The sequence below is a fragment of the Juglans microcarpa x Juglans regia genome, chromosome 1D (assembly GCF_004785595.1).
Source record: "Juglans microcarpa x Juglans regia isolate MS1-56 chromosome 1D, Jm3101_v1.0, whole genome shotgun sequence".
Taxonomy (NCBI): Eukaryota; Viridiplantae; Streptophyta; class Magnoliopsida; order Fagales; family Juglandaceae; genus Juglans; species Juglans microcarpa x Juglans regia.
The window spans coordinates 44,093,059-44,120,100 of NC_054594.1; the positions used below are offsets into that span (position 1 = coordinate 44,093,059).

The following is a 27,042-nucleotide window of genomic DNA, read 5'->3' on the forward strand; positions in this document are numbered from 1 at the left end:
TCTGGGCAGAGTTATTTGATATTTAGGATTTTAATATAATTAAAAGAATGGATAATGCTTGGATCCTAATTTATACATTTTATTTATTTACATAATTTATTAAAAAAATTAAAAATACCAACATATATTAAAAAAAAAAAAAAAAAGAGGAGAGAAACTTTAAGATTTTAATCTCCACATTTTGATGTTTTTGACGCATTTTATTCTGAATATATATTTTTTAAAATTTTTGAATTTTTTTAATAAGTCATGTGACACCATATTTGTGGTGACATGGCAAGAGAAAAAAATAAGTGGTATAAATTAAGAGATATAGTTTTATTTTCTAATAAAAATATAAAAATTAAGAATTATAATAAAATATTTTATTCTTAAGCAAAGCGGCGTTGTTTTAAGATTCAAAACTTAAAAAATTATCCTACAAGTTAAATTATGTTATATAAGCACTTTAATGAGTGTATTTTACACTAATTTAAAAAATTTTTTTTTTTTTTAATTGAGTGTACTCTACACCAACTTATATTATTTCGATGTCAAAACAAGTATTTCACAAATAATATTTTGAATATAGTTTCTTGAAAAACTAAAATTTCTTAAAATATATATATATATATATATATAAAATTTTAAGGTACACGCTTCATACAATTCTCATGTTAGTCTTCAATGTTCCAAAACACAAACAAAAGCTGTTAGATAGCCAAAAAATGTTGTGTTAAATAGCATTCCAAGAGTATGAGTGTCCATCCGTTTGATTTCAAACTACAATATTTTAAGAGTAGTGTTATATATAATATTAAGACGGGTAAATTTCGTACCTTTTATTAAAAAAAAATTCATTACTAAGAAATAAATTTTATATAAAATCATTTTCCATATGTCAAAGTGTTGTTTTTTTGTTTTAGTTTAAAGTGTTGTTAAGTTTACATCCAAAACTAAGATGAATCTAAGGCTACGTTTGGATGTTAAATTGAGTTGAGTTGAGATGATAAAATATTATTAGAATATTATTTTTTAATATTATTATTATTTTAAAATTTGAAAAAATTGAATTTTTTATTATATTTTATGTTGGAATTTGAAAAAATTGTAATAATGAATTGAGATGAGTTTGATTTCTAAATGAAGCCTAAGAGCATCCCCATCCGGTTCTGCATCTCTCCCTCATCCCCATAATTTAGGGATTATTTTAGGATTTTGGAGAAAAATCATCTCCATCCCAATCCCCATTTTGTTGTTTGTTTATACGGTATCTACAGTCGTTCTCCATATATGAGGAACTACTGTACATCCGCATCTCGGATGCTTCTTCGTCCTGTGAAAATCCAATCCATCGGTTGGCCCCTCCCTCGCAACACCAACGAACGCAGTGCATACCTCCATCAGCAATTTTTGTAAGTTTTTTACTTCGGTTTCTTCAAAATCAAAACCGTTTCTCTTTTCTCTCATTTTCTCTCATTTTCTTGGAATATCTCTCTCCTTCTATGTTTCTCTCTTCCTATTTTTCTTCCTCCCGACGCCATGATCAATGTAAGCTTACAAGGTCTTCAACTTTGTCTCTGGCTCAGCGATGTCTTCGTTGTTTGACTACCGAAAAAGTTATGGCTCACTTTCACTGATTTGCATTTTGTTTTTATTTTTCTCACTCGGATTCAGTTTATGATTTTGGACTTTGTTAGAGGAAACCGCTTCTCATTTTTATTATTGCGTTGCCATTGATTTCTCTGTATTATTTTGGCTCTCTTCGCTGTTTGGCTACCGAGAAACACCATGAAATCGTCTACTATTTGATTTGCAATTTTTTTCGGTAGTCACTCTTGTTTAGATTGAGGTTTTGGGCTTTGTTGAGGAAACCGATTCTCATTTTTATGACATGCGTTGCCATTGATTTCTCTGTATTATTTTGGCTATCTCGAGTAGTTTGGCTGCCGAGAAAGTTATGGAAAATTATTTTCTGTTTCTTTTTTTAATTACTCTGTTTCTCTCATTGCTGTGTTAACTGTTGGCTGTGTTGACTGTTGAAATGCCAAGAATTTCAAGAAAAAAATCACACAGATTTTAGGGGTTTTTGGTTTTGAGAAAAATTTAGTGGAGTTTGTGGTTATAGAATGTGTGGGGTTTTTGATTTTGAGGAGAATTTGATGGAGTTTGTGGTTATGGAATTTATGGGGTTATTGGTTTTGAGAAGAATTTGGTAGAGTTTGTAGTTATGAAATTTGTGGGGTTATTAGTTTTGAGGAGAATTTGGTGGATGAAGTGGTTATGGAATTTGTGGGGTTATTGGTTTTGAGACCATTTTGGTGGAGTTTGTGGTTATGGAATGTGATTTATCATTGTTTGTGGTTATCCATTCATTAATTTGTTGTTTTGTTAGGTCTTTTGCAATGTTTCGTATCTCTCGGGGAGGGGGCTGTTATTAGGCTGTGATGATGGTGTTATGGTGATGCGGTTAATTCATAAGTGTTAATAGGACCCCATCGATATGGCAGGGTAATCCTCACCCGGATTGTTATATTGCAGTTTTTGGTACTTTCCATAAAAGGCAATGAACGTTCGGGTAGGGTTTTGCAGCCATTATATGTGAATGACTCATTGCTTACTCATGCTGTCAATATTTCCACCATTCTGAGCCCTATTTATTTATACATTTAATATGAAAGAACCTTATGGGAATGCTCTTTATTTAGCATTATTGTAATTTGAATTGTTGTTTGGTTGTTGTTTTGTGTGAATATGTGAATTTGTCAGTTATGTTCGATTGCTTTTTTGCTGTGTCATTGTTTGAGAAAGTTATATTGTGATAAAAAAATTGTGTAAATTAAACCCCCTCGACTATGATGATGACAAAGCCTCATACGTCAACATTCTAAGTGTTGTGGTTATATTTTGCATAGAAGATAAACCGAGTCTTCCGGCATTATCTCTTCTTTGGTTGAAGTACGGCTCGTAAGACTCTACCTCATTTAGAATACGGAGAAATAGGGGACGGCTCATCTGAAATCTCCTTCGAAATAGATTCGAGAGATATACTGGATTTTCTGCGAAATAATCGCGAAATAGGCCCTCCTGCCTTTGAATATGATCACGCCAAATAAACTTACGGCGTTGGCGATTGGCACGATGCCTCGATGACTGTCCATCGGCCTTGTCATTAAGAACAACATCCAACTCATCTTCAGATGATAAGCATGTGAGCAATTTGCGAAAGAAGGTACGAGCCATTTGATGAAGGGAGTGAGATATCAGGGGAGACTTTTGAATTTTGGTTCTTTAGATGAAATGAGACTTGAGTTTGTGGGAATGTGAATGCAAGCAAAATGCTTTTTATAGAGGAAAAAGTTATCGTTACATATAGGATAAAAAATGTTACCGTTTGAGAGAAGACAAAAAAAGTTACCGTTAGAGAAAAAATAAAAAATATTATCGTTTGAGGCAGGAGTTCAAGATGTTACCGTTGGAGGTAGGCGTTCAAAATGTTACCGTTAGAAAATGCACATATTAAAAAAAATACTATTTTTATAATATGGATTTCGGTTTGAAAAATAATACTGTATTCGGTAGTCAAAATCGTATAGGTATTTAGTAGAATGTGATATTTGAAAAGAAGGAAGATAATAAGACAAAATAGTTAATAGTTAAGATTGTAAATAGAAGTGAGAGAAAAAATAATAAAGAAATAATAGAAAAATATTATTTAATAGAATAAAGATGAGGATAGGGAATGAGATGTAGAAGATTTTTAAAAGATGAATAAAATTTAGGAAAAAATTTTAAAAAATGTACTTTTTAACTAAATTATAGAAAATTTTATGGAGAACCCTATGTGAATGCTCTAAGAGCATCCACATTGGCTTCTTCAAATAACATTTTATCTCTAAATTTAACTAACTTTATCAATAGTTAGCCCACATTGAATTAGCCAAACACTTTTCATTCTAAATATTAGCTACAGTAAATTCATCTTTTTCTTCAAATATGAAAAGTACTATTTCATCTCCAAATTAATTGTTTATTAATATCGCGTATGTCTCTCCAGCGTCTCCTTTCTCTTTCTTCTTCCCTCTTCCTCTCTCGCGTTTCTTCTTCTCTTCTTTCATCTTCCTCTCCCGCGTCTCCTTTCTCTCATTTCCCTGTTTTCTTCATCTATTTTTTTTCTCTTCTTCTCTTATTCCCTCTCCTGCATCTCTTCGTTCTTTCTCTTCCTCTCATTTTTTTTTCTCTTCTTTTCTTCTTCCCCATTTCTCTTCTCCCACAACCATTCCTTCCCGCATACGTTCTCTCCTGCGACGGCACTCCCCAGCACGGCACAGCGGCAGTACGACACTCCTAAGCACACGGTAAGATTCGAAACCCTACCTTGATTTTGATAATGATTTTGTTGGTTTGGGTTTGATTTTGTTGATTTTGTTGATGTTGCTTGGGTGTGATTCGAAACCCTAGCTTTGATTCTAGCCCTGATTTGTTGATGTTTGGGTTTGATTTTGTTAATGTTTGGGTTTGATTTTGTTGATGTTTGGATTTGATTTTGTTGATGTTTGGGTTTGAATTTGTTGGTCTCGGGGAGTGAGTGGCAAGAGAGCAAAGGGTTTGAATTTGTGGATGGTCTCGTGCATTTGCACGGTTCTTGAAACAACAATGCAAAATGGCCAAGATGAACAGCCCGTATATTTAGAACAATTATAGGTCTCTCATGCTTAATCTTCCAACTATGGCCACGGTCTAGCCCTGATTCGGACCCCGATAGTGAAATATCCACTAGATTTTTTGAAATTAAAGTGGTTAATGAACATTATGGCTTGATTTTGGGATCAATGTTTTTTTTTTTTTTACTTTTATGAAATGTATTATACATTGTATGTGACTGCTCTTTTCCTAATTTGTGGCTTTGCCTTCCTCTTAGTTACAACTTTGAGACAAATTAAAATGTGTTTAATACAATATATTTCAGCAAATAGGCAAGCTGTGATTTGTCAAGAAATTCCTGTGTTTATTAGAAACCTAGTTTATGTGATTTCCTTAACTTTTTGTACTTATGCTTTGGTTTTTTTTTTTACCATTCAACAAAGTCAAGTTAGTTCTTATTAGGTTGTTTTTTTATGCTAACAGTATACACATAGTCGAGTATACTATTTTTTTTTTTAGATAGAAACTTGTTGCCTCATCAGTCATGCCAGTTGCCAACAACCAAAGAAACTTAGTGATGGGAAAGAAATGTGTGACACTTGTCTAACCTAAAAGAATATCATCAATTATAATGTAGGTAAAACAAATTTTCAATGTGTATCAATTGCTCAACGGAAACTTGTTTTGAGTCACTACACAAACTGAGTATTGCATAACACTTGTGATTGATTTGCTTTGCGAGTGTACTTTTTTGTTTTTTGTTTTTCAGTTTAAGTTTCAAGTGGCAGAATGCTTGTAACTGGTGTTTTTATTCTAGATTACGCCAAGTATATTAATGGAAAATGTTCCTTGCTCACTGAGTCTCTCGAGAATTCATCTCTTGGTGGGTTATCAAAGCCTCCCCAACATTTTTCTTTCATAGAGATGGACAACAAGTTGAGAAGTTTGTAGGAGCCAACAAGCCAAATGTACAGAAGAAGATAACTGCAATTGTGTAGATCCAACTACCCAACGTTAGAATTGAGTGCTTTACTTGTTTCTGTCTAGTGAGAGGGGCTGCTTATTGGCTGCTTATTGTTATTCTATACACTTCTGTTGCCAGCATAGATGCTGCTCGTCTATGGGTTTTTTTTTTTTCTTATTGGTTTGGACTCTATTTTCTGAAAAGAAATTGATGTAGATGAAGAAGAGCAATGGTGGAACCTGTAAATTGCTTTCAAAAAGCTGAAATGAGATTATATGCAGTCTCCAACCGCTATGCACTATGAGAATATGATTGTTGGAGATTATAAGAGGTTATGAAAATAGAATTAATTAAAAAATAAAAATTAATTATAAAAATAAAAAATAATAATATTTTATTATTATAGAGAGTGTGATAAATAATCTAATATAAACTTTAAATTTTGAATGATTAGGTAAAAGTGATATAACGTTAAATAAACAAGAGCCACTAAATACTACAGAGCCGGCATGGCACCCAGAAAAATTTCCAGTGATTTTTGAATCTACACGTGACACCAAAACAATGGAGCCACGTCGTCAACTCAGCGTTTCAACAAACGCTCTGATAAATGATGCAATTATCTTTTAATTCTGCTTTGCGCTGTTTATTTCAGTAGCTGAAGCCTACAGCTTGCTGGGGAACACTACTGCCTTCATGGCTCTAACCCTACTGGCTCCGGGTGGGTGCGCTCGATTATGGGCGCCGCGCCCTGCGCCCATTAGACATAGAGTCACTACGTTCGCTACTCTATCCTCTCCTGGAGGTCATGCCGTGGACTGGGTTGAAGCAACTTCGAGCTTTTTCGAACAAGACGCGAGGCCCATCATGTTGTTTGATGGTATGGCTCATTGTACCATACCCTACCGCCGTGCTTGCATAACCCTTTTTGTGCACATCGTTTTCTACCATGAAATTGGTTTTGGGTTTACTTTGATTCCATGAGTGTTGATGGACACGGAAAAAAACGCAACCTTTGGGAACACTATGTACCAGAAATTTTTAGTTGTTTTGTTTTGCTATGTGTTGACTTTATAGATGGAGCTGAACGGTTGGAAGTAGCTCCTTCCAATGAACTAAAAACTGTGAGTAGTTTATAGTCCAGGAATAAAGAATACAAGGGCTTTTGCCAAATCAATGATTAGGCTTATGCTTGACCGATAACTTGGAGTAAGTAAGCTCTGCAGACGCACGCATAGAATGAATGGAAACGCAAATTTTGTTATAGCTTTTATATATCACGAAATTATGTGATTTATTTTGCCGAGTTCAAATAGGTTGAGTTATTGGGAAATTGCTGCCAATAGCACAAATGATTCTGCTCAGTTTTTCGTTTGATTGATGTATACAGCAATAAACTTGTTTGCTAAATTTGTATTTGGCAGGTGTATGCAACTTGTGTAACGGAGGTGTGAGGTTTGTGAGTGAAAATGATCGAAATAGGTAAGCCTCGATCGTCTTTGAAATTCTAACAGTTGCTCAGATTTTTCAATTCATCATTTACTCACGAAATTTGGTCTTATGGCTCATAACATGTAATATATTTAGGGGCAAGCAGTGAATTCTATTTTTGAAGTGGCGTTATATATATGTTAAGAACATTAGTGAGGTATGAAGAGATCGAAAAAGGAACCACTTTACTCATGATGTTCGGTAGAACACGAACTTTTTTAGGAAATTAGGAAGGAACACTTCATGCCAAATGTTTCGAATCATCCTATCATGAAGTTATTTGTCCTTTGCAATCACCTTGCTACGAGATTTTGTTATACTAAGTTTCATCCCAATGTCTTGGTTAAGTTCATCCCTAAGGAAAGTATGATATGCGTACTAACAAGAACATTAACTTTTCTTTAAAAAAAAAAAAAAATCGTCCATTAACCAGAGTTGCTATAATTGAACTTATGTGCTACTCATGATATTGCTTGCTAAAATAAATCTGCTGGTAAATCTGATGAAAGTTGAAAATTTAGACTCTTCACATATGACATGATTGGTGGTCTTGACAATCAAATGGAGATGATAAAGGAGGTCTGACGCCGTAGAGATTATCATGAGCTGTTATACTTTGCATTTAAGATGTGGAGTTAAGAAACTAAACTTGACTGTAGTGGACGTTAACTAATTTATCTCTGAAACTATTTAAAAGTAAATTCTTGTTAGAGATGTAATGATATAATATGAGTTCTACTGAAATGATAGATAGAGAACGGCTTTCCCATGAGGAAAAAAAGTGTGTATTGATGGTGCACTTTCTTATTTTTCATGAATAGGGATTCCTCACCACATTTTAGGTTCAATTTTACAACTAAAAACCTGTTTGTTTGATCTCTTTTTTTTCTCTGAATATTGGCAGGAGAATCAGGTTCGAACCTCTCCAAAGCGATGCAGGCAAAAAATTACTTAGGAGGTCAGGGAGGGCTCCTGATGATATCTCCAGTGTTGTACTTGTTGAAAAGGATAGGTTTGTATATCATAGGTTCAATTAACTTCAATTGTGATCAATAACAATCAATTCCCCAAGCGTAGCTGACCAAATTTGATTACCAATCATCAAATATTCCATAGCAGTTCATTTGGTTGAGAAGAAGATGGACAGAAAAACGAAGTTTCTACATTTAACAATTCCTAACCGAGTGACAATCCAAATTTTCTTCACTTTCCATGCTTCTCATCAACCAAATGGATTCTACAAAGTTTTTTCTTTTAGAAAAGATGTTATTATGTAGACCAGCTACTTAATGCTAATGGTTCAACAATTTTGCTTATACTAAAATACCGTAGAAGATAGCCCTAGAGATGTCATCTGAAGAAATTGAGAAACCATGGTGGATTTCAGATCATACATCAAGTCAGAAGCTGTGCTGAAGATAATGGATTACATAGATATACCATTTCCCCAGTTAGCATTTGTTCTACAGTTTGTGCCGCTGTAAGTACCGCCTTTCCAGTTTCTGTTATAGATTCGGACTTCAGATTTGAAGCTAAGGGAAACAGTCAGAGCTGCTCTGTAACTCTGTTATTTATCCATTGCCATGGATGACTGCAGGTTCATAAGGGATTTTGCATACGATAACGTGGCAGACAACCGTTACACATTTTTCGGCCGCTCAGAATCCTGTGAGATATAAACAGCTAAATTCATTGTACTTAGCCTATGTTCTATATATTGTAAAGTCCAGAAATAATATTACCCCAGGAGGTTAACCATTTATTGTTTTGTCTGAATGGAATGAAGGTATATTCATGTTTATGAATAAAAAAACTTGTGTATAATCCTGTTACTGATTGGTGTGGTTGAATTTCTTTTTCTTCTCATATTTCAATCTTTTCGCTGTATTTCTTGTTCTATCCCTTTTACCAAGCAAGGCAAAGTTTCAAAAAGCTATGAAAGATCAGATGTGTACATTAACTTATCGGAGGTTACTGCGTGCGGGGTTATTTAAAGATAAAGGAAAGAAACAAACCAAGATGAAATCTCATCATAATGTTATTTATCAAAAAAAAAATCTCATCATAATGTCCTCAGTAAAGAAACAGTAGGTGCTCAATCACATATCTACGCGCGTAATATTCAGATTCTCGTATATGCAGTTTTGGTGTAATACTTCCAAAAGCTTGAAGAATAGGCAGTTAGCTTGGCAAAACCATCCAGCTGATCATTGATGCTTTAGATAGGCACAATATACGGGGTCTCGCCATTATATAGTTTGACACTGCCATATGCAAAGCTGCCAAATATAGGGGAAGAGAAAAACATAAGAAAAAGAAAGAGGTTAGCTGAGATTGGATCATTTCCATATTGGATAACTGCACTAATCTAAAAGTTCAAAAAGAAGGAAAATTTCTAGTAAATTACCCAAAAATTAAGATGATTAAAGCCGTCACCCACAACAGGTACTGATAGGTCTTGTGCCTGGGTTTGCGCTTTATATCATATCCTGGGGGAATGTGTTTGGGGCTTACATATCCAAATTGAGGACGGACTAAAAGAATGAAGCCGAGGAGAAATCCTGACAGGAATCCTCCGATATGAGCTGAATTGTCGACGCGAGGCAGAAACCCGACGGCCAAATTGAGGGAAATGATGAGCACCAGAGTTAGAAGTGCTGCCAACTGTATAATTAGGTATCAGGACCACGAAATAGTAACCTTATTGTTGCTTACAGTTTGAACCTTAGCTTTGAGTCTCTTACCTTGTTTTCATAGATTGTCCAGTTAGTGAGAAGCTCAGAAAGCACACCTCCCAACAGCCCGAAAAGAGCACCAGATGCGCCCACTGATATTGATGTTTTAGAATTAAGAGCAGATAGCAAGCTTCCACCAAAACCAGAAAGCACGTACAAGATTCCTACTCTCACTGCCAAATCCAAGAGATAGAAAATTAGCGAAGATTGAGAATACCAAAACAGATTAGGCGTAACCCCATATCAAGGTTCTTACCAAATCCAAATTCCTGCTCAAGCCGGATTCCTATAAATAGAAGACTCAACATATTAGCAACTAAATGGATAACTCCGGCATGAAGCCACATGCAGGACAAGAGGCGCCATCCTTCACCTTCCTCCACCACTAGTTTCTTCTCAAGACCTCCGAGTTTTATCAGCCTGTATAATCAAGTTTAAGAATATGGATGATCTTCAACACTAACAGATATAACCAATGTCCGCCTCTAGCTAGGGGCGATGCTTGACATGAATATATAATTATTTTGAACAGGCTTTTTCAATGTTCAGTTTTGTGAAAAGGATCTATTTTACATGTTTGAATAAATTGAAATGCATCAAATTAAGGATGTACATTAACACAAAATAATGAAGATATGTTGTTGGGGGTGGGGGGTGTTTGCAATTCAGAAGTCTTTTAAGAAGGTTAAGAAACCAAAGCCGAATTAAATAGACGTCGTCTTACGTGGTAATGGAAGGGCCAAGGAGCATGTTCTCCGTGAAGGGCTGGAAAGACAATCTCCCCAAGTACGCAGACAGCAGACACTTCTTCTCTCCGGTTGTTGCCGGGCAATCATTCACGTACATGGTGTACACGAACATCATGATATTGGCCGCAAAAATGAGAGGCACAAGCCACGAGAGCCATGTCTTAGGGGTTGGAGGTTGAAAATGTGGCGACGGTGGTAGAGGTGGCCGAGTTCCTCGAGGTCCCGCCTCAATGTCACATGGCGATGGAGGCCTCTTCGCCATACAGGCAACGGTGAGGAGAGTGCACACCACACCGACGCCTATGCGCAGCCGTTAGAGCTTCGTCTGTAGACCATTATTAGAAGGTAGGACGCGGGGAGAGAAATAAGCCATGGGTGGCAAGGAATGGGTCTTTGTTGGGTTGGCAGTTAGGTTAGGTACTTTTGCTGTGAATAGGTTCTTAAAATTGAGGGAATCTTCAATTCTCTGACTGAATTAAAATATTCGATTTTAAAAGAGAAAAACACGACATTAAATACTACGTGAAATTTACAATGTTATATCATTTAGTACCTTTGTCAGAAGAACGTTAAATATAGTATGATCTACATCTTTAGATGTCTCTCCGAAATTAATGGCAAATTTTGAGCCATCAGTTAAGCAAGTAAACCTTTAATAAATTATTTTTTTGATTCGTGCGAAGATATTTTATTACAATTTTTCTCTTTGGGAACTATCACTGCTGTTTAGATATATTATTGAGAAATGCTAGATACAATTATTAATTGTATAAATATCGTATAATTATTTTTAAAAAGAGATTTATTATTAAAAAATTAATTAATTTTTTATAAATCTTATATTTAATTATAAGTTTTAAAAAAAATACGCAATATTTACATATTTATGATTACAAATATTATTTCTATTAACAAATATACCTATGGTGGAAGCCATTTATAGCAAGAACCGAAAATATCACAAATTCCATAAGCATCAAAGATGTTAAATGCATTTTGAAAATGTCAAAGAAATAAGATCATTCAGATCAAGATAGTCTTAAAACTTTAATTGGGAGTGCTGCAGCAGCCGGGAAGGGGCCTAGAATAGAAGTGCCAACAACGGCACCACAAAGTCACTTTTCTCCCTCAAATTATCACCATTTTAACAATACAATAAGCAAATTATGAAATAGCCATTAGTCATCCAACCCCAAGTTTGAAAGAAAATCATAATTTATTCTATCATTAAGATTTCAAACGTTATTGGCTCCAGAAACGAAGATTAGGTACTGTTTGAACCAATGTTTTAAATATGGTACCGGATGTTGTACCGGTCAAGTCACTGAAACGAAATATTTCGATACCGATACAGTTTCAGAATAGCGTTTCGGGGTAGTCGATATATAAATAAATTATATATAAAAATTATATTCCAAAATAAGCTTGTAGTTTGAAAAAAAAAAAAAACAGTGGCCGAAACTTCGACCGGTACAGGCTGAAATATAGGTCGGTACAGGCCGAAATTGATGCTGGTACGGCCAATATGAAACATGTATAGTACTTGTACTGGCCGGACGGTCAGTACGAAAAATATCGACCATACCGATCAGTACGATACAAAATCCAAAACACTGGTATGGACCCTGAAGATAATAAGGTAAAGATTTAATTTCTTAAAACCAATAATGAGGATTTAATAGAAACCGTGCCCAACTTCATTAATCATTATTACAAGAGAAATTAGTCTTATATAAAAATAATCTCACAAACCGATATGGTATGATGTGATTTATCAAATTATAAAATTACTTTTATTGTAAAACAATTTTAACAGATCACATAACATCACGTCAATTTATGAAATTACTTTTATATACTCCCTCTTTGGCTATAGCACTTCTCTTAATATAATTGATGTTTAAGTGTGTGCTGCGCGTAGATGATGTGTATAATATGTTTGAATACACAAATGATACTAACTGCTGAACAAAAACACAATTGTACAGTAAAGGCCATGTAATACCTAAGGGTGTAAATTTAAACCAAAAAACCGGTCTAATCCAGAAACAATTCCTATATTATGAAAATCGACTGGATCTAATCCGGTTTCGACTCTGTAATTTACGGAACCGAACCGGACCGGTTGGAGAAACTATATATATAAATTAATTTATATATTATACAAAATATTTATATATTAAATATATAATTATATATTAAATTTTTATATATAATATATATAATTATATCATATATGAAATAATTTCATATTATAATTTATAAATTATAACATAAAATATTAATCTTAAATACGAACATTTATAATTTGTTTGATCATATGTTATTAATATAATTATATATAAGATAATACTATTAGAATTTATAAAATAAAAGTTTAATCTTAAAGATAAAAATTTAATTAATCATATACTTTAAACATAATATATATATTAAATTATTACTAACATTTTATCATAAAAAATAACATTTTATTAAATATTTTTTATATTTTAAAAAAAACAAAAAACTGAACCGGACCAAAGACCGGTGGTACCGGTTTAAGTGAGTAACCGAGACGTAATCGATTTTAAAAAATGTAAAATCGGTACATACTGGTTCGGTCCTAAATTTTGTTTAAAATCGGACCAAACCGGACCGGTTACACCGTTAGTAATACCAAACACGGGGGATAAAAATAACTTAACAAAAACAACCAAAAAAATAAACAAACCAACATCTAATAAATTAGTTTAAGATTCAAGTAAACATCTAATAAAATTAGTAATTTAGTACCGATAGCATAAAGTCCTATTTAAGCAAGTAAAGCTTGGCCCAGAATTACAAGCGTCAAAACACGGGAGTACAATATCAGAATAATTCTTCTAATCCTTCGCCGAATAATCTCAAGATTCTACATTAAAAACAACAGTACTGTCACTAACACAACTGCCCGCTGACATCCATCATCGGGAACACTATTGCATACAGGTTTGTTCTCCACCATAAACCAATCCCTCATGATGGCACTGCATACAAAACGAGATGGGTAAAAATTGCAAAAACCAAAACATAAGGAATCAAATTAGCAGTTACAGGGTCCTTTGAATATAATCCAATCCCCAACTCGCAAGATTGACATAATTACATGTTATAATTAATAAGCTATTTTAACAATCTTTTTGGTCAAAAGCTAAACCAACATTATCAAAGAGGTTATCTTACTGTAAGTTGAAGTATCAATTTGCTCGGGAAGCTCCTTTATGTCCACCTCAAACCTCGACTGAACCTGAAAAACAACAATGTGAAGTATGACATTAATAGGCAAGCATAATAAACAACATCAAGGGTAAATAATGGGATCGAAGGGAATAACATCATGAAGGATATATTATAAGCGCATTAATTTGAAATGTCTAAATTACCTGATTAAGAACATCTGAGTCAGCTGCAGATGAGACAAACGTGATTGCAAGCCCCTTGGTACCAAACCTGCCAGCCCTGCCCACCTGTGGAGTTTATGTCAACCCCAGGCGACAAAGGAAGCAAATTCAGTAAAAACTAGTGAATAATTACAAACCATTTACAGATTATTTGAGGTCTTGAATAAAATAAGTACCCTGTGCAGGTATGTATCAGCAGAATCTGGCATATCATAGTTGATAACAATGTTAACACGCTCTATATCAATCCCCCTTCCTACTAAGTCTGTTGCCGCAAGAATTCTTGATTGCCCCTCCTTGAAATTCTTGTAACGTTTCAACCTGAAGAAAACCAATACAGAATCAGCCACCAACTAAACTACCCCCTCCATTAAGGAAAGAGATAAGAGAGTAAATTCAAATATCCCTGAAAGATCATTTCTCTCAACCACCAAGAAAACTAGTCACTCTGCTAATAAGCAAAAAGTTTGTCACTTTCATTATCCATTTCTAGCAATATTCATATGAAATCTAAATTCTCGAGGCTAAACACCTGATCATTAAACATTCTACTTACAAAAGAAACTAAAACATATGGCAAGGAAGCATTTATAGAGTATTACATTAGATGGGACTAGGAAAACTGACATCATCGGGTTGGGACTCACTGGTGGGTACCAAAAAACTGACCAATACAGATTTGATCAACACCCTCCTAGTAAGTATCACCCAGCCACCAGAACAGGCATATCTCTTCCTCACAAACATAAATCCCTTCTCCAGATCACCCATTGCCCACTGCAACGGCCCTCAACCAATCCACTTGTTGGCCCCAGATCCCAAATACCAGATTGGTAATCCAAAGCTTGGCATGGACCATTACCAGATTGCCAACCTCTTAAAAAAAGGGCTAAAATACCATTTTGGTCCCTTACATATGTCAGGTTTAAATTTCATCCCTATCTGTTGATTGAGCCAATTTAGTACTAAATATTATCAAAATGCTTCCATGTTATCCCTGCCCTGTACTGTCATCACTATGTTGTAGACTTTCTTCCCTACTTGTATTGTTAATTTTACACGTTAAGTCCAAATAGATCTCGCAAAGTTAAAAATATGGTGCCATGCAACCATTTTCAAGACTCCCACATCCCAGTAATAAAGCAAAACCAAAATCAGCCTCACCGCCTGAAGATACAGAAGCTTCTACCCAATATTAGATAAACACAAGCAACATTCCAGCATTGAGAAAATTGTGACTAGGTAGTGCGCATAACTTAGCATATAAATTACATGCCAAGTGAATACAAGCAACGGAATACATACCTTTCCTCCTGAGCCATTCCTGAATGGATGCAAATAGAGGGGAAGTTACACTCCTCAAGTAACTTGTTCAGCTCAGCTGCTCTGTGAACACTTTTAACAAAAATAACAACTTGATTGAAGTCCAATGCATCAAGAAGATCATTCAATTTGCGGTTTTTCTCTGCCTCTTTCAATAAAATGTAGTGCTGCACGGAGATTGAGTTGAAATGAAGGCAGGAATTATTTGAAGAAGCAACGAAAAAGTCAATTGGCAAAAAGAAAGATTGCAACAATGTTTTAAAGATACCTGTACAAGACCATGAAGAGTCAATTTTGTCTCATCATCAACATAAATTTCCATTGGCTGAAAATGACATCCATTTAATTTGTGTCAATATACCAATTCTCCCGAAAGCAGAACTCAACACCGATGGAGTTGGGGGGAAACATTTAAAATAAAGGAACAGCAACCACCCGAGAAATCAATCGTTCTGGACCCTGATATATATTGACTTCTGCATGCCTGAAATACCAGCAACGTCCAACTACTACCCAGTAATATTAGAATGAACCAATATCCTCACTTGGGCCCCATGAACACCATCACTAAAATACATGGCCAAAATTTCAAGGATTGGGTCACACCCAAAGAAAAAAGTGCAAACTAGGAAAAACAAATTTTTAAACAAATTGCAAATACTACAAGTTCCAGCCTTGACTGCCTTGCAGGCAAATTGGACGCTATGCCACAACTGCACAACTGATATAAAACGAGCAAAGCAATGACATTGAAAACAATCATATCAAAAATGTGCATTCTCATTGCAACCAAGAAAAAGTGGCATAACACTACCTCTTGCATAAATTTTTTGCAAACAGGACGGATCTCTTTACTTAGAGTTGCTGAAAACATCATCACTTGCTTGTCATGAGGAGTCATCTTGAAGATTTCCTGCACATCTCTCCTCATGTCTATAAAAGAAACAAAAGGAGAACAAAATAACTTAACATAAGAAAATATCCAGTTAACTTCATAAGAATGCAGTAAATGAAACAAGATAATTGCAAAATTCAGATTTAGGAATACGTAAACAAGGTAAAGGATGAAGAAGAATAAGAAGATGGTCATACCAAGTGATTCTAGCATTTTATCACACTCATCAAGAACAAAATGCCTCACATTCTTTAATCCAAGATCTTTATCCCTTCCTAGAGCCAATATTCGTCCGGGTGTTCCAACAACAACATGAGGACATTCATTTTTTAGCATATCCTTGTGACTCTTGATATTGACACCACCGTAGAAGACAGCAACCCTGATGTCAGGTAAATATGTACTGAACCTCTCAAATTCATGACAAATCTGTAGAGGTTAAAAGAACAAAAGAAGAATGTTAACAGGATTTTTTTTACAAGTAAAATTCTGTAAAATACCAAACTTACAATGTTTTTAGGAAATGCATATACACATGGAAAATCTGACTAAAAATTCCAACATTGAGACACAGACAAGTGCAAATTATCATTTTTGGAGACTATAGCACCACCACAGGGAATTAATCTACTATAACAAACATTGGACCAACCTGGTAAGCTAGTTCTCTTGTGTGGCAAAGAACAAGAGCCGCCACTTGACCAGCAACAGGTTCAATCTGCTGAAGAGTTGATAGAACAAAGACAGCAGTTTTCCCCATACCGGATTTTGCTTGACAGATGACATCCATTCCTAGGATAGCTTGAGGGATGCACTCATGTTGCACTATTGAAGAACCAAACAAAATTGCAGCAGACGAATCCTCAGTTAAGTATAAATGACCGTCCAGGTCCTTTTAATGGAAAGGTTTATCAAACCAGTTTTCTGGCCCAAATCATGAATATGGCAGTAGTAATTACCTGCAAAAGATATAGAGTAGAAGAAAAAATATCAAAGACAGCCAGCACAAATAATATGCAAGATTGGACAGGATGCGGCAAGCATGTAAGCAACCAAAACATGTCAATTCTTGAGTCATATGACCAATCCAAATCAGTACTATCAACGAAATAGCAAGCCAGATGCCATCACAAACATCAAAAATAAATTACGCAACGACCCAGGGACGGCCCAAGACTCATCTGGACAGAATAGAATGCATGGTACTTGATCAAGATAGACCAATTTTTTTTTTTTTTTTATAAGATAGGCCAAAACTAGAATTAGTACCCAAATCAGCCACCGTGGACAGAAGCAGCAAAATTAGACCAAGAAGATTTTCCAAACTAAAAGAAAAAGAGGCAAGAAACCAACAAAATGAAACATAGCATGAGTGCAAGACTATAAAAGCAAAGCCAAATTTGAAGAAAATTTATGAGATTTTAAAATCAACAAGCATCCCATTTCTCCTGAAAAAAAATGTTGGAACTTCCAAATTTCAACAATTCAGCACGCATATTGTTACCCACTGAGATATAACAAAAAAAAATTGGTTAGAACTTGCCTTCTGATGGATGTTCAAATCCTGAATCCACAATGGCTCGAAGAAGCTCTGGTTTCAACAGGAAGTCTCTAAATCCCGAACTGTGAATCCCAACATAGCCCCTACACCAGAAAAAGAAAAGTATATCCAGCAGATGAGAAAACTGAAGTTGACACCTTAGTCCAAAAAATTTAGATGAAAATAAAAAAGCCTAGAAATACGATATCTTTCTTAAAATAAATTATGTATGTGGAGGTTCTCACACCAAATTGGAATGTCCAACATAATAAAATCACAGAATCAAGTACTTAAACAACATGCACACGAAACTAACCGAATAAAATTGAAATATATATATATACTAGTTTTAATAAAAATTTGACAGCCAAAGAACAGCTGCAACAGCCAGATGGTCCTGTAAACCTAATCGCCAGACAACAATGAATAAATGTTAAAGTCAGCACATCGGCTAAGAGTCCAAAACTTCTTAAAGCATGTTTTGGGCAAGTGTGACGACATATCCTGACCAGACCAAAAATCTCAATCCCGTCCTACCTTAAACCAGACTACAGATCACAGGCCCTCACTATTTGGTTTTTCACTTTTCATTAAATGGGAGATTCCGTAATCAAAACGGCCACACTTGCTAAGGCTTACTCCATTACATGATCAAGTCCGGTGGGGTTTTTCATATTTGAAATGGAAAAGAATTCTACAAAAACATAACCCGCCGAAATTCTATTTCATTCTTTCGAGTAATAACCCATCAGATCACTATCAATTTGTTCCTTTGAATTGTTTTCATCTTTATCGCCATGCTTCTTAGCCCTGGCCTTATCCTTATCTGAAGGTATGTTATAATCCTCTTCATTAGTTTGATAAATAACTGTAGCTTATTTGACTTAATCTCTAGTTCAAAAATGTTATGAATATACGAAGGCAAGGCTAGGCTTTCCTCCATAAGAGATGAAACAAATTTTTCCAATCTATTACTCTTCAAGTCTCTTTACAAACACAGAAAACAAATCATAAATCGGAAATCGAATATCACTAAGAGGGAGATAGAGGGAGAGAGAGAGACTGACTTCTTGACGGAATCAGCTGCGGGTCTAGCTGAGGCGGAGTCGGGGGCCTTAGGGTCATCATCTTCGAAGTCGACGAGCTCTTCTTCGTAGTCGTTGTCCTTGGCTTCACCCATCTTCCTCTACACACAAAAAGGGGAAAAAAAGACGAATCGAATATATAGAAAATTAGGCTAGTGTTCCTTCCTTCTTTTTTTGGGATAAATATCTAAAGATTAGCAGGTATAGAAAATTAGAAATGGAGGAAGAGTTGATAGTTTGTCTTTGCTAACCTTTCAGCTCTATCGGTGAGAGAGCGAGAGAGAGAGAGAGAGAGAGAGTGTATTATGGTTTCCGTCGTTCCGACACCGAGAGTGGCTGAAGCGTCTGTAAAATTAAACAACAAAAAACAATGAAAATTCCCGAGAAAGAGGCAGGGAGGGACCCAGGATCTAGGGTTTTGGAGAGACGGAGAGAAGACTAGGTTGGATAAGACCGGAGAAGATATTATCATATAAGCTATAACTATAGGTATTGGCGAATTTGACGAAATTGTCCTTTCTTTGCCTTTGCAGTTTGCACACAAAAGATCACATTCTTTTTACCTGTGACACAAATTTCTCGTATATCCTTGAAAAAAATCTAATCATCATTTTTCTTTTTATTATTTTTTTATTATCTTATAATATAATATTAGATGATAAGTTTATAAATAAAATTTAATCATTTAATATTAGATAAAAAAATATAATAAAAATTGAGATAATGATTAAATTACTCGTCCTTCAATATTGGCGAAAGAACAGTTCAAGAGGAGAAGTTGACGGAGGAGTACAAACGCAAAAAATCATGGGCATTGTTTTCTGCAAGCTCTATTAATGACCATGAGGATGGGCTTGGCCCAAGTCCTTGGACGCACACGAACCCTTTATGAGCTATTAAAGGTCGGGCGTCATCTTATTCATAGCCCACGACTAATTGTAAAATCTTAGATTATTAGTACCCAAATCAATGATGAGGGGAAGTTTGGATAGATGAGGCATGAGATTATCTAAATTTTTTATAATTTTATTTTCAAATATCATTAAACATAAAATAATTTTTAAGTGCAGTTTGCATAATAAGTTAAGACGAGATAAATTGAGATAAAAATTAAAAGTTGAATAAAATATTATTATAATATTATTTTTATAGAAATTTTATTTACAGTCTTGAGTGGGGATTGCGTGTGCAGTCTCATTGATGAATTGAGCTAAATGAAAAAAAAATAATTTTAGAAATGAGATTATTGTAATTTTAAAATTTTTTTAAACATAACTGTATAGACTTGCATGAACAGTCCTCATTTGGAAACTTTATGTAGACAAACTCTATTTTTTAATATTATTATTATTATTTTGAGATTTGAAAAAATTAAATTGTTTATTGTATTTTGTATGAAAATTTAAAAAAGTTATAATAATGAGACGAGATAAGATGAAATGAGATGAAATATTTTCACTATTCAAATATTTAACCTTTTTATATAATTAGTACCTAATCATTATTGAAACACAAAAATCAATCCAACTTTTACAAACTTTAAAACAAAATATAAAAAATAAATATAATATTTTCAAACTTCAAAATAAAAATAATATTAAAAGATTATATTCAAATTTTTTTTTTAAAATGTAATATTTTTATTCAATATTTTTTCTTTAATTTTTTAAAATTTAATAAAATATCCTAACTTGAACCATTTTATTTTTGTTCACCTAAGTCAGACACTCCAAGTGTCCCAACAAGTTTATTACCATTCACGTGGTTTTTAGCTGAGATGGCAAACGTTAATCCAACTATCACATTCGCAACGTGTATATGTGTGCCAAATCGAAGGCTAGGAATAGCACAATTATAATGGAAAATAATATACATACTAACAATTTTTATATAATCATATTTACGTTTTTATAAAATAACGTATAAACGTGTAAAAAAATGATGTATGTATGTATGTGTATCATTGTTTCAACTAATATTCAAGATTTTACAAAAATTGCGACAACCCAAAATACAGAACAAAAGAGTCAAATCAAAATAATTATGTTAATGGTATAGTATAAATACTTTCTTAGGATTAATGCTTGTATTAAATTACTTTCAATCGTTGTCGACCATTGATCCAATCAAGTTTATTATTTTTATTAGTAGTATTGTTTAAAGTAGGGTCCGGCCGAAATCTGATGCACACCAATTATCGGAGTATGGAAACAGCCGAAATTGGTAGAGAACCAGTTGGCCGGTGATAGAAATAAGTTGAAATCGACATCCGTCGGTTCGGCGATTGGAATAGGTATTAGTTTGAACCTGGTTCAAATCGTCGAACCAGCCGATTAAATATATATATATCTCAGGTAAAATGAAGTCGTTTTGCTTAAGTGAAACGATATCGTTTTATACTTACTATTTAGAAAAAAAAATTTAGAATAAAATGACGTAGTTTATACACCAAACAACTTCGTTTCAAGTTAGGATTTAATACCCATTTTTCCTTATCCTTCTTCTCCCAATTCTCACTCTCTTTCCTCTCTCAAGCAGCGGCGCATATCTCTGTATCATCTGTCGTAGATTCCTTCTCTCATCACGACTCCGAATCATCTATTTATCTCATCACGTCAAACCATTTCTCAGTTTCAAAGCATTCACAATGTCGAAAGAGTCGACTTTCCGTCTCATTGTGATGCCGAAGGGACATCGACGATCGATCAGGATCACACCAAAACTAACGTCGTCAGTTTTCTCTCCCTTTACCAGTCGGTTTCAACCGATTTTATACATGTATATAAGTTAATCGGTTTTTGTTTCGACTTTAGACCCAAACCGAACTAGGAATAGTCAGTTTTCACCCCTAGTTTAAAGCTTAGGTGAGATTTAGATAGTTAGATGAGATGATTTTAGATTAAAGTTGAATAAAATATTATTAGAATATTATTTTTTAATATTATTATTTATTTAAAATTAAAAAAGTATTTATTATATTTTCTATAAAAATTTTAAAAAATTATAATAATAAGATTAAATAAAATAAAATAAAATGAAATATTTTGATTGTACAAACATGCCTTAACATGTACAGCGACGAAACCTGATTCAGCCAGACAGGAAAATCTGCCTAAGAGTATTGACAATGGACTAGCCAAATGCCAATGCAAGTCAAAACTTTAGCTAGATGTGAGAAAAAACATCCACATTGAACTAGCCAATGGTCCAAAGCTTAAGACTTGAGTTATAGTAAATCTTAAGTCCTCTCTCAATATGGCTAGCTACTATTCACAATGGAAAGTAATATTTTATTATTTCATCACTTCCCTCTCTCTTTGAATGGTAAAACATGCATGACATGTATATTATTTCTACTGAATGTGAATATTGATAGAGTAGACACATTATTTCTATAAAGTATAAAGATTTAAGAAATATATGAATTGTATTTATAAAAAAAATATATAATATTATATTATTATTTTAATTTTAAAATAAATAATTTAACATAAATTCATTTAATTAAAATTTAATCCTATAACTAAAAGTTAAGATTCTAACTAAATTTTAAATTTTAAATTTTGACAATAACCTAACTATTGCCAATGCTCCGAAGGTGTAAGTAAAATCAGAGAGTAAAATAACGAGTCAGGCCGTCCCTAAATCTGCTTTTTTTTTTCTTTCTTTATTGCTTATTTTATCTCGACAGAATCGTGCTGGAAACGAGGCGAGTAGACATCTGGCAACACATGGGTCATCCTTATCCTATCCCCTTGACAACACCTCCAACTTCCAACGGCCTTGACAGCGATTTCTTTCGTGATGTTAGCCGCTGGATCCTTTTGTCGGCAACACGTAAATCCTCCCCTTGCTATTTCAGTAACAATCGCCGTACATGCTAATGCTGAGAAATAATTTGTATAAGTTGTAAATAGATAAATTTTGTATAAGCATCTTTATAAAAAGTAGATTTTATTATAAAAAATTATTTTAAATGAGACGGCCCACATTTTTATAAAAAGTATATACAAAATTTGTTTATTTAAAACTTATACATAATATTACTTAATCATAATGGTCAACAACGTGATGTTGGTCTCGACGGTCATATCTAATCATAGCGTACATCTACCCTTTCCGTTATAAAATATACTTGTTTTAAAATATGATTATAAAAATAGTTGTGTATATATTATTATTTTTTAAGTATAAGTTTAATTATATATATTTTTATGATAAATGATATTTATAATACATAAATATCACATATTTAAAAAAATTGATTAAATAGAAATTTATATAAAAAAATTAATTTTTTTAATAATACATCCACAATCTTTTAAATAATATATAGTACTTACATAATTATAATTATATCCAACTTTATTCATTAATCAAAATATTAAGTTCAACTGTCTACAAAACATTGGTAAACAATCTATTACTTTTTCTTTTTTTTCCCTAAGCAAGATTCATTCACAAATAATAGTCTTGCCGCCGCAGCCTTCTTTAATTCCATTTAAGGGATCTGTCTGCTGTCCTGGGATGGCGCCACGTATCGGGGCGATTGTGCATGGACTTTCCAGATTACTGTACCGTTGGCTCGGAGGTAGGAGAAGAACAGTACCAAACTCAGAAAAGGCGCAGCCATTGTCCTTGAAAAGCATTCTCTGATGGATTTTTGAATTTTTGGTTGCTTCTCTCTTGTTTTCCTGAGTTTGCTTACCTTTCCCTTTGGAATTAGATAAATTGTGTTTAGATATTGAATTAAATTAAATTGAATTAAGTTGAATTGAGTTGATAAAATATTATTAAAATATTATTTTTAATATTATTATTATTTTAAAATTTAAAAAAATTAAATTATTTATTATATTTTGTATTGAAATTTAAAAAATTTATAATAATAAATTGAGCGGAATTTAACTTTTAAACGAAGCCTAAAATTGCTTGACGACAGGTTGGTTGTTGACCGAAATGTTAATGCTGCTCGTGGGCTCCTTTATTCTGAAAGGCGGTAGAGGCATGATAGGAGTTTGAAAAACCGAATGGAGAGTTTCATTCGCTGGCTCATCAATCCTGATAGGTCTTTTTTAGTCTTGTCCTTCAGCCCGCAGTCCTATCCCATACTGAAACTCAATGTTTCTCCCATGATCTTGAGGGCATGCTTGGTATACATGACCAAGTCTACCACAAATGAAGCAAAACTCCGAAAGTCGTTCATACTCGAAGGAAATTATTGTCGGTTTTCGGTTAATTCTTGGTAAGTAGAAACCTTCTGAAAGATGCTTTCATGTATCTATTTCCACCCTAATTCTGAGAAATCTTTTTTACCGAAATGGCATGGTGGTCGAACTCCAGAATATTGCCCTGGACTTTTCCAATTTTTTCAGCGTTTTCTTGGGTCATTAGTTCTAAGGGGAGACCGTGGATTTAGATCCAAAAGGCTGAGAAGCGTATATCAACCTCCTGCAGACTTTGCCCTGGCAACCATTCCTTTAATAGCAAGTTATCCTTTGAAGTTCCATGGCCTCTTAAGTGAAGATTTTGTCTTTTTTTCCTGAGAGATGGGGAAAGTGAAGATGAAAGTATTTTGTTCAAGATCCTCTATCCCGAGTCTAGAGATGAAACTCCATATTGCTTTGATGGTGGAGTGGAAGGTGTATTTATTTAAAGGTTTGGAGGTGATAAGCTTGCCTACCAAGGTGTGGTTTGTAATTTCCTCAGCTGCTTCTGTTGCTGGTTCAAGAATTATATCATCCCCGGATAAAGCTTCTGTTTGCGTGATGAGGCAGTCAATGTTGGGAGTTGATTCTTTCATGGTTAAAGAGTTTGTGAGGTGGGGTAGGTGAGGGTTATATTAAGGAAGATTCCACCAATCCAGCCGAGGATAAAAAATCTATCAGCTAGCCGAAAATCAAGCTTTTAACAGTCGTCATATATTAACTATTAATTCTGTAAATTTTGTAAACTCATAACAGTAGCTAGTTTTCTAGAATAGAGCTTGTAAAGTTTCTATTTAAAATGTATATGGATCCTTGTAAAAATAGGTTGCATAGTTTGTCATTTTTCATTTTTTGAAAAATAAAGAATTTAGTCTTACTCAATTCTCATCATGATATCAGGAGAGCCATCCTCTCACGAGAATTCGATTCCCATATCCTCAAACTCCACTCAGAATCCTTCCTTCCCCACAGATATTCCCTTGATTGCACTCAACATTTCCGCACAAATCAATGACAAACTTACTCCCTCAACCTTTCCACAGTAGTGTGCTCAATTCGAAACACTTCTAATTGGGTACAATCTTCTCGACTATGTCACTGAAGATAAACTTTACCCCCATCAAACCGACAACCCCACATCCTCTCTTAAAAAAACCCACTAGGTAAAGCAGGATAAACTCATCCTAAGTACTATCCTCGCCTCTATCGCATCAACCATCACCCCTCTCATTTCGGTTGCCAAAACTTCTAAGGAAACTTGGCAAAAATTAAATATTCTCTATGCTAGCAAATCCCGAACCAGGGCAATGCAACTCAAAGGGGAAATTACATTAATCAAGCGGGGCAATCAGACCATTCAGGAATACATGCACATCGTGAAGTCACTTGTCGATGAAATCGCTCTCATTGATCATCCCATTTCAGATGATGATCTCACTTTATACATCCTCAATGGCCTTGGTTCAGACTATTGAGAGATTGCGGTATCGATTAGAGCTCGGGAAAAATCGCTCACCTTTGAGGAACTTCATGATCTCCTCGTGGGCCATGAGGTATACCTGCGCCGTCTTGAAGCCTCCACCCAGTAGTTGCTAGCCACAGCGAACTACACGAACCGACGCCCAGGTTTGTCTTCTTCTAGAAACAATTGTAACTTCTTTCGGAGTCAAAACAAACCACAATATTCTAAGAGGCCTTCGGGTCAATCTCGCCCAAACAATGGGCCCCGTGATAGCAAGAAGCCCAAGAACTTGGGCAAGTCAAATGGGCAGCGACGTTTCCAGCCGAAATGTCAAATTTGTGACCAACTGGGTCACATTGCAAAGCAGTGTTCGCGAGTGATTTTTTTCGAAACTACTGCAAATTGTGTTTCCACCACTCCACAGCAGGATACTAAGTGACTTATGGAATATGCTGCTTCACATAATATTACGGGTGATTTGGCTAATCTTTCAATGCATTTAGAGTACGATGGGACATATGAAGTTGTAATTGGTGACGGTTCAGGTTTGCGTGTTTCACACATTGGTTCTTTGGTTTTTCATTCACCATCATGCACATTTCATTTAAATGATACACTTTGTGTTCCAAGTATCCGTAAAAATTTAAATTTTGTCCATCACTTTACGACTCAAAATAAAGTTTTTCTTGAATTTAATCCAACTTATTTTCTTGTTAAGGATCAGACCACGGGGGCGATTTTACTAAAATGTGCATGTGAAAACGGTGTTTACATGCTCCCGGACTCACTGGTGGACTCTCCCTAAAAAATAGTTGCAAATGTGCTTGAGTAGACATCGATTGATGGGTGGCATAAGCGGCTTGGTCATCCATCTCAAAAAATTGTCCACTATCTTATCAAATTTTGTTCTCTTCCAATAAAAAAAAGACCAAGTGTCTCACATTTGTACTTCTTGTTCAATGAATAAAGCCCATCAACAACCATTTGATTCCACTAGTTTAAAAAGCAATGCACCGCTTGATCTCATCTACACCGATGTTTGGCGTCCCGCACATACAATTGGTCTTGATGGTTTCAAATATTACTTGCTTTTGGTTGACCATTTTATCAAATATATGTGGTTTTACCCTTTAACAAACAAATTTGACGTAAGTACCATTTTTCCACAATTTAAACATCTTGTGGAAAATCGTTTTCAAAGTATAATCAAATGTCTTTATTCCGATAATAGTGGTGAATTTGTGGCACTCAAAAAATATTTTTCAATTCATGGAATAAGTCACTATACCACCGCCCCTCATACACCCCAACAAAATGGGTTCTCCGAGCATCGTCATCGTCATCTTGTTGAAACCGGTTTAACCTTATTACAAGATGCTTCTATTCCCTTGTCTTATTGGTCCCATGCTTTTCAAACGGCTGTTTATCTCATTAATCGACAGCCAACATCATTGTTGAATAATAAATCACCATTTGAAACTTTATTTCAACAACGTCCAAATTATCTCAAGTTAAGAAAATTTGGATGTCTCTGTTTTCCCCTCAC

At 34.5% G+C, this 27,042-nt stretch overlaps 4 protein-coding genes across 4 annotated transcripts; 1 reads left to right on the plus strand and 3 right to left on the minus strand.

The window, feature by feature from the left end:
• Nucleotides 1-2,832: 2,832 nt before the first annotated feature.
• On the minus strand, nt 2,833-3,222 carry LOC121247968. The gene has a single exon (XM_041146368.1). The coding sequence runs from the start codon at nt 3,220-3,222 to the stop codon at nt 2,833-2,835; it is 390 nt and encodes a 129-aa protein (XP_041002302.1).
• Nucleotides 3,223-6,217: 2,995 nt separating this feature from the next.
• On the plus strand, nt 6,218-8,902 carry LOC121247984 (DCC family protein At1g52590, chloroplastic; the record flags this gene model as incomplete). Its single annotated transcript, XM_041146369.1, has 5 exons — nt 6,218-6,467; nt 7,012-7,069; nt 7,983-8,090; nt 8,466-8,558; nt 8,676-8,902. Coding segments are annotated over 5 exons (591 nt in total), but the record flags the coding sequence as incomplete, so codon positions are not given.
• Nucleotides 8,903-9,098: 196 nt separating this feature from the next.
• Nucleotides 9,099-11,303, minus strand: LOC121260455 (RHOMBOID-like protein 5). Its single transcript, XM_041162341.1, has 5 exons — nt 10,538-11,303; nt 10,070-10,233; nt 9,823-9,986; nt 9,486-9,742; nt 9,099-9,357 (listed from the first exon to the last, which is right to left on the minus strand). The coding sequence occupies exons 1-5, from the start codon at nt 10,822-10,824 to the stop codon at nt 9,297-9,299; spliced, it is 933 nt and encodes a 310-aa protein (XP_041018275.1). The 5' UTR covers nt 10,825-11,303; the 3' UTR covers nt 9,099-9,296.
• A 1,979-nt stretch (nt 11,304-13,282) lies between these two features.
• Nucleotides 13,283-19,304, minus strand: LOC121259751 (DEAD-box ATP-dependent RNA helicase 15-like). Its single transcript, XM_041161478.1, has 12 exons — nt 19,079-19,304; nt 18,810-18,928; nt 17,746-17,846; nt 16,855-17,027; nt 16,400-16,631; nt 16,122-16,240; nt 15,576-15,632; nt 15,290-15,474; nt 14,161-14,305; nt 13,967-14,050; nt 13,767-13,830; nt 13,283-13,570 (listed from the first exon to the last, which is right to left on the minus strand). The coding sequence occupies exons 2-12, from the start codon at nt 18,920-18,922 to the stop codon at nt 13,560-13,562; spliced, it is 1,284 nt and encodes a 427-aa protein (XP_041017412.1). The 5' UTR covers nt 18,923-18,928; nt 19,079-19,304; the 3' UTR covers nt 13,283-13,559.
• Nucleotides 19,305-27,042: the final 7,738 nt, after the last annotated feature.

Excerpts from the sequence above, each read along its gene's own strand:
- LOC121247968 (XM_041146368.1), bottom strand. The coding sequence starts at position 3,222 with ATGGCTCGTACCTTCTTTCGCAAATTGCTCACATGCTTATCATCTGAA.
- LOC121260455 (XM_041162341.1), bottom strand. The coding sequence starts at position 10,824 with ATGGCGAAGAGGCCTCCATCGCCATGTGACATTGAGGCGGGACCTCGA. Across the intron at positions 9,987-10,069 it reads TGAGCAGGAATTTGGATTTG|TGAGAGTAGGAATCTTGTAC; the intron begins GTAAGAACCTTG and ends TGGATTTGGCAG. Across the intron at positions 9,743-9,822 it reads GGACAATCTATGAAAACAAG|TTGGCAGCACTTCTAACTCT; the intron begins GTAAGAGACTCA and ends CTAATTATACAG.
- LOC121259751 (XM_041161478.1), bottom strand. The coding sequence starts at position 18,922 with ATGGGTGAAGCCAAGGACAACGACTACGAAGAAGAGCTCGTCGACTTC. Across the intron at positions 17,028-17,745 it reads ATTTGAACATCCATCAGAAG|TGCAACATGAGTGCATCCCT; the intron begins GCAAGTTCTAAC and ends GTTCTTCAATAG. Across the intron at positions 16,241-16,399 it reads TAAAATGCTAGAATCACTTG|ACATGAGGAGAGATGTGCAG; the intron begins GTATGACCATCT and ends TTTCTTTTATAG.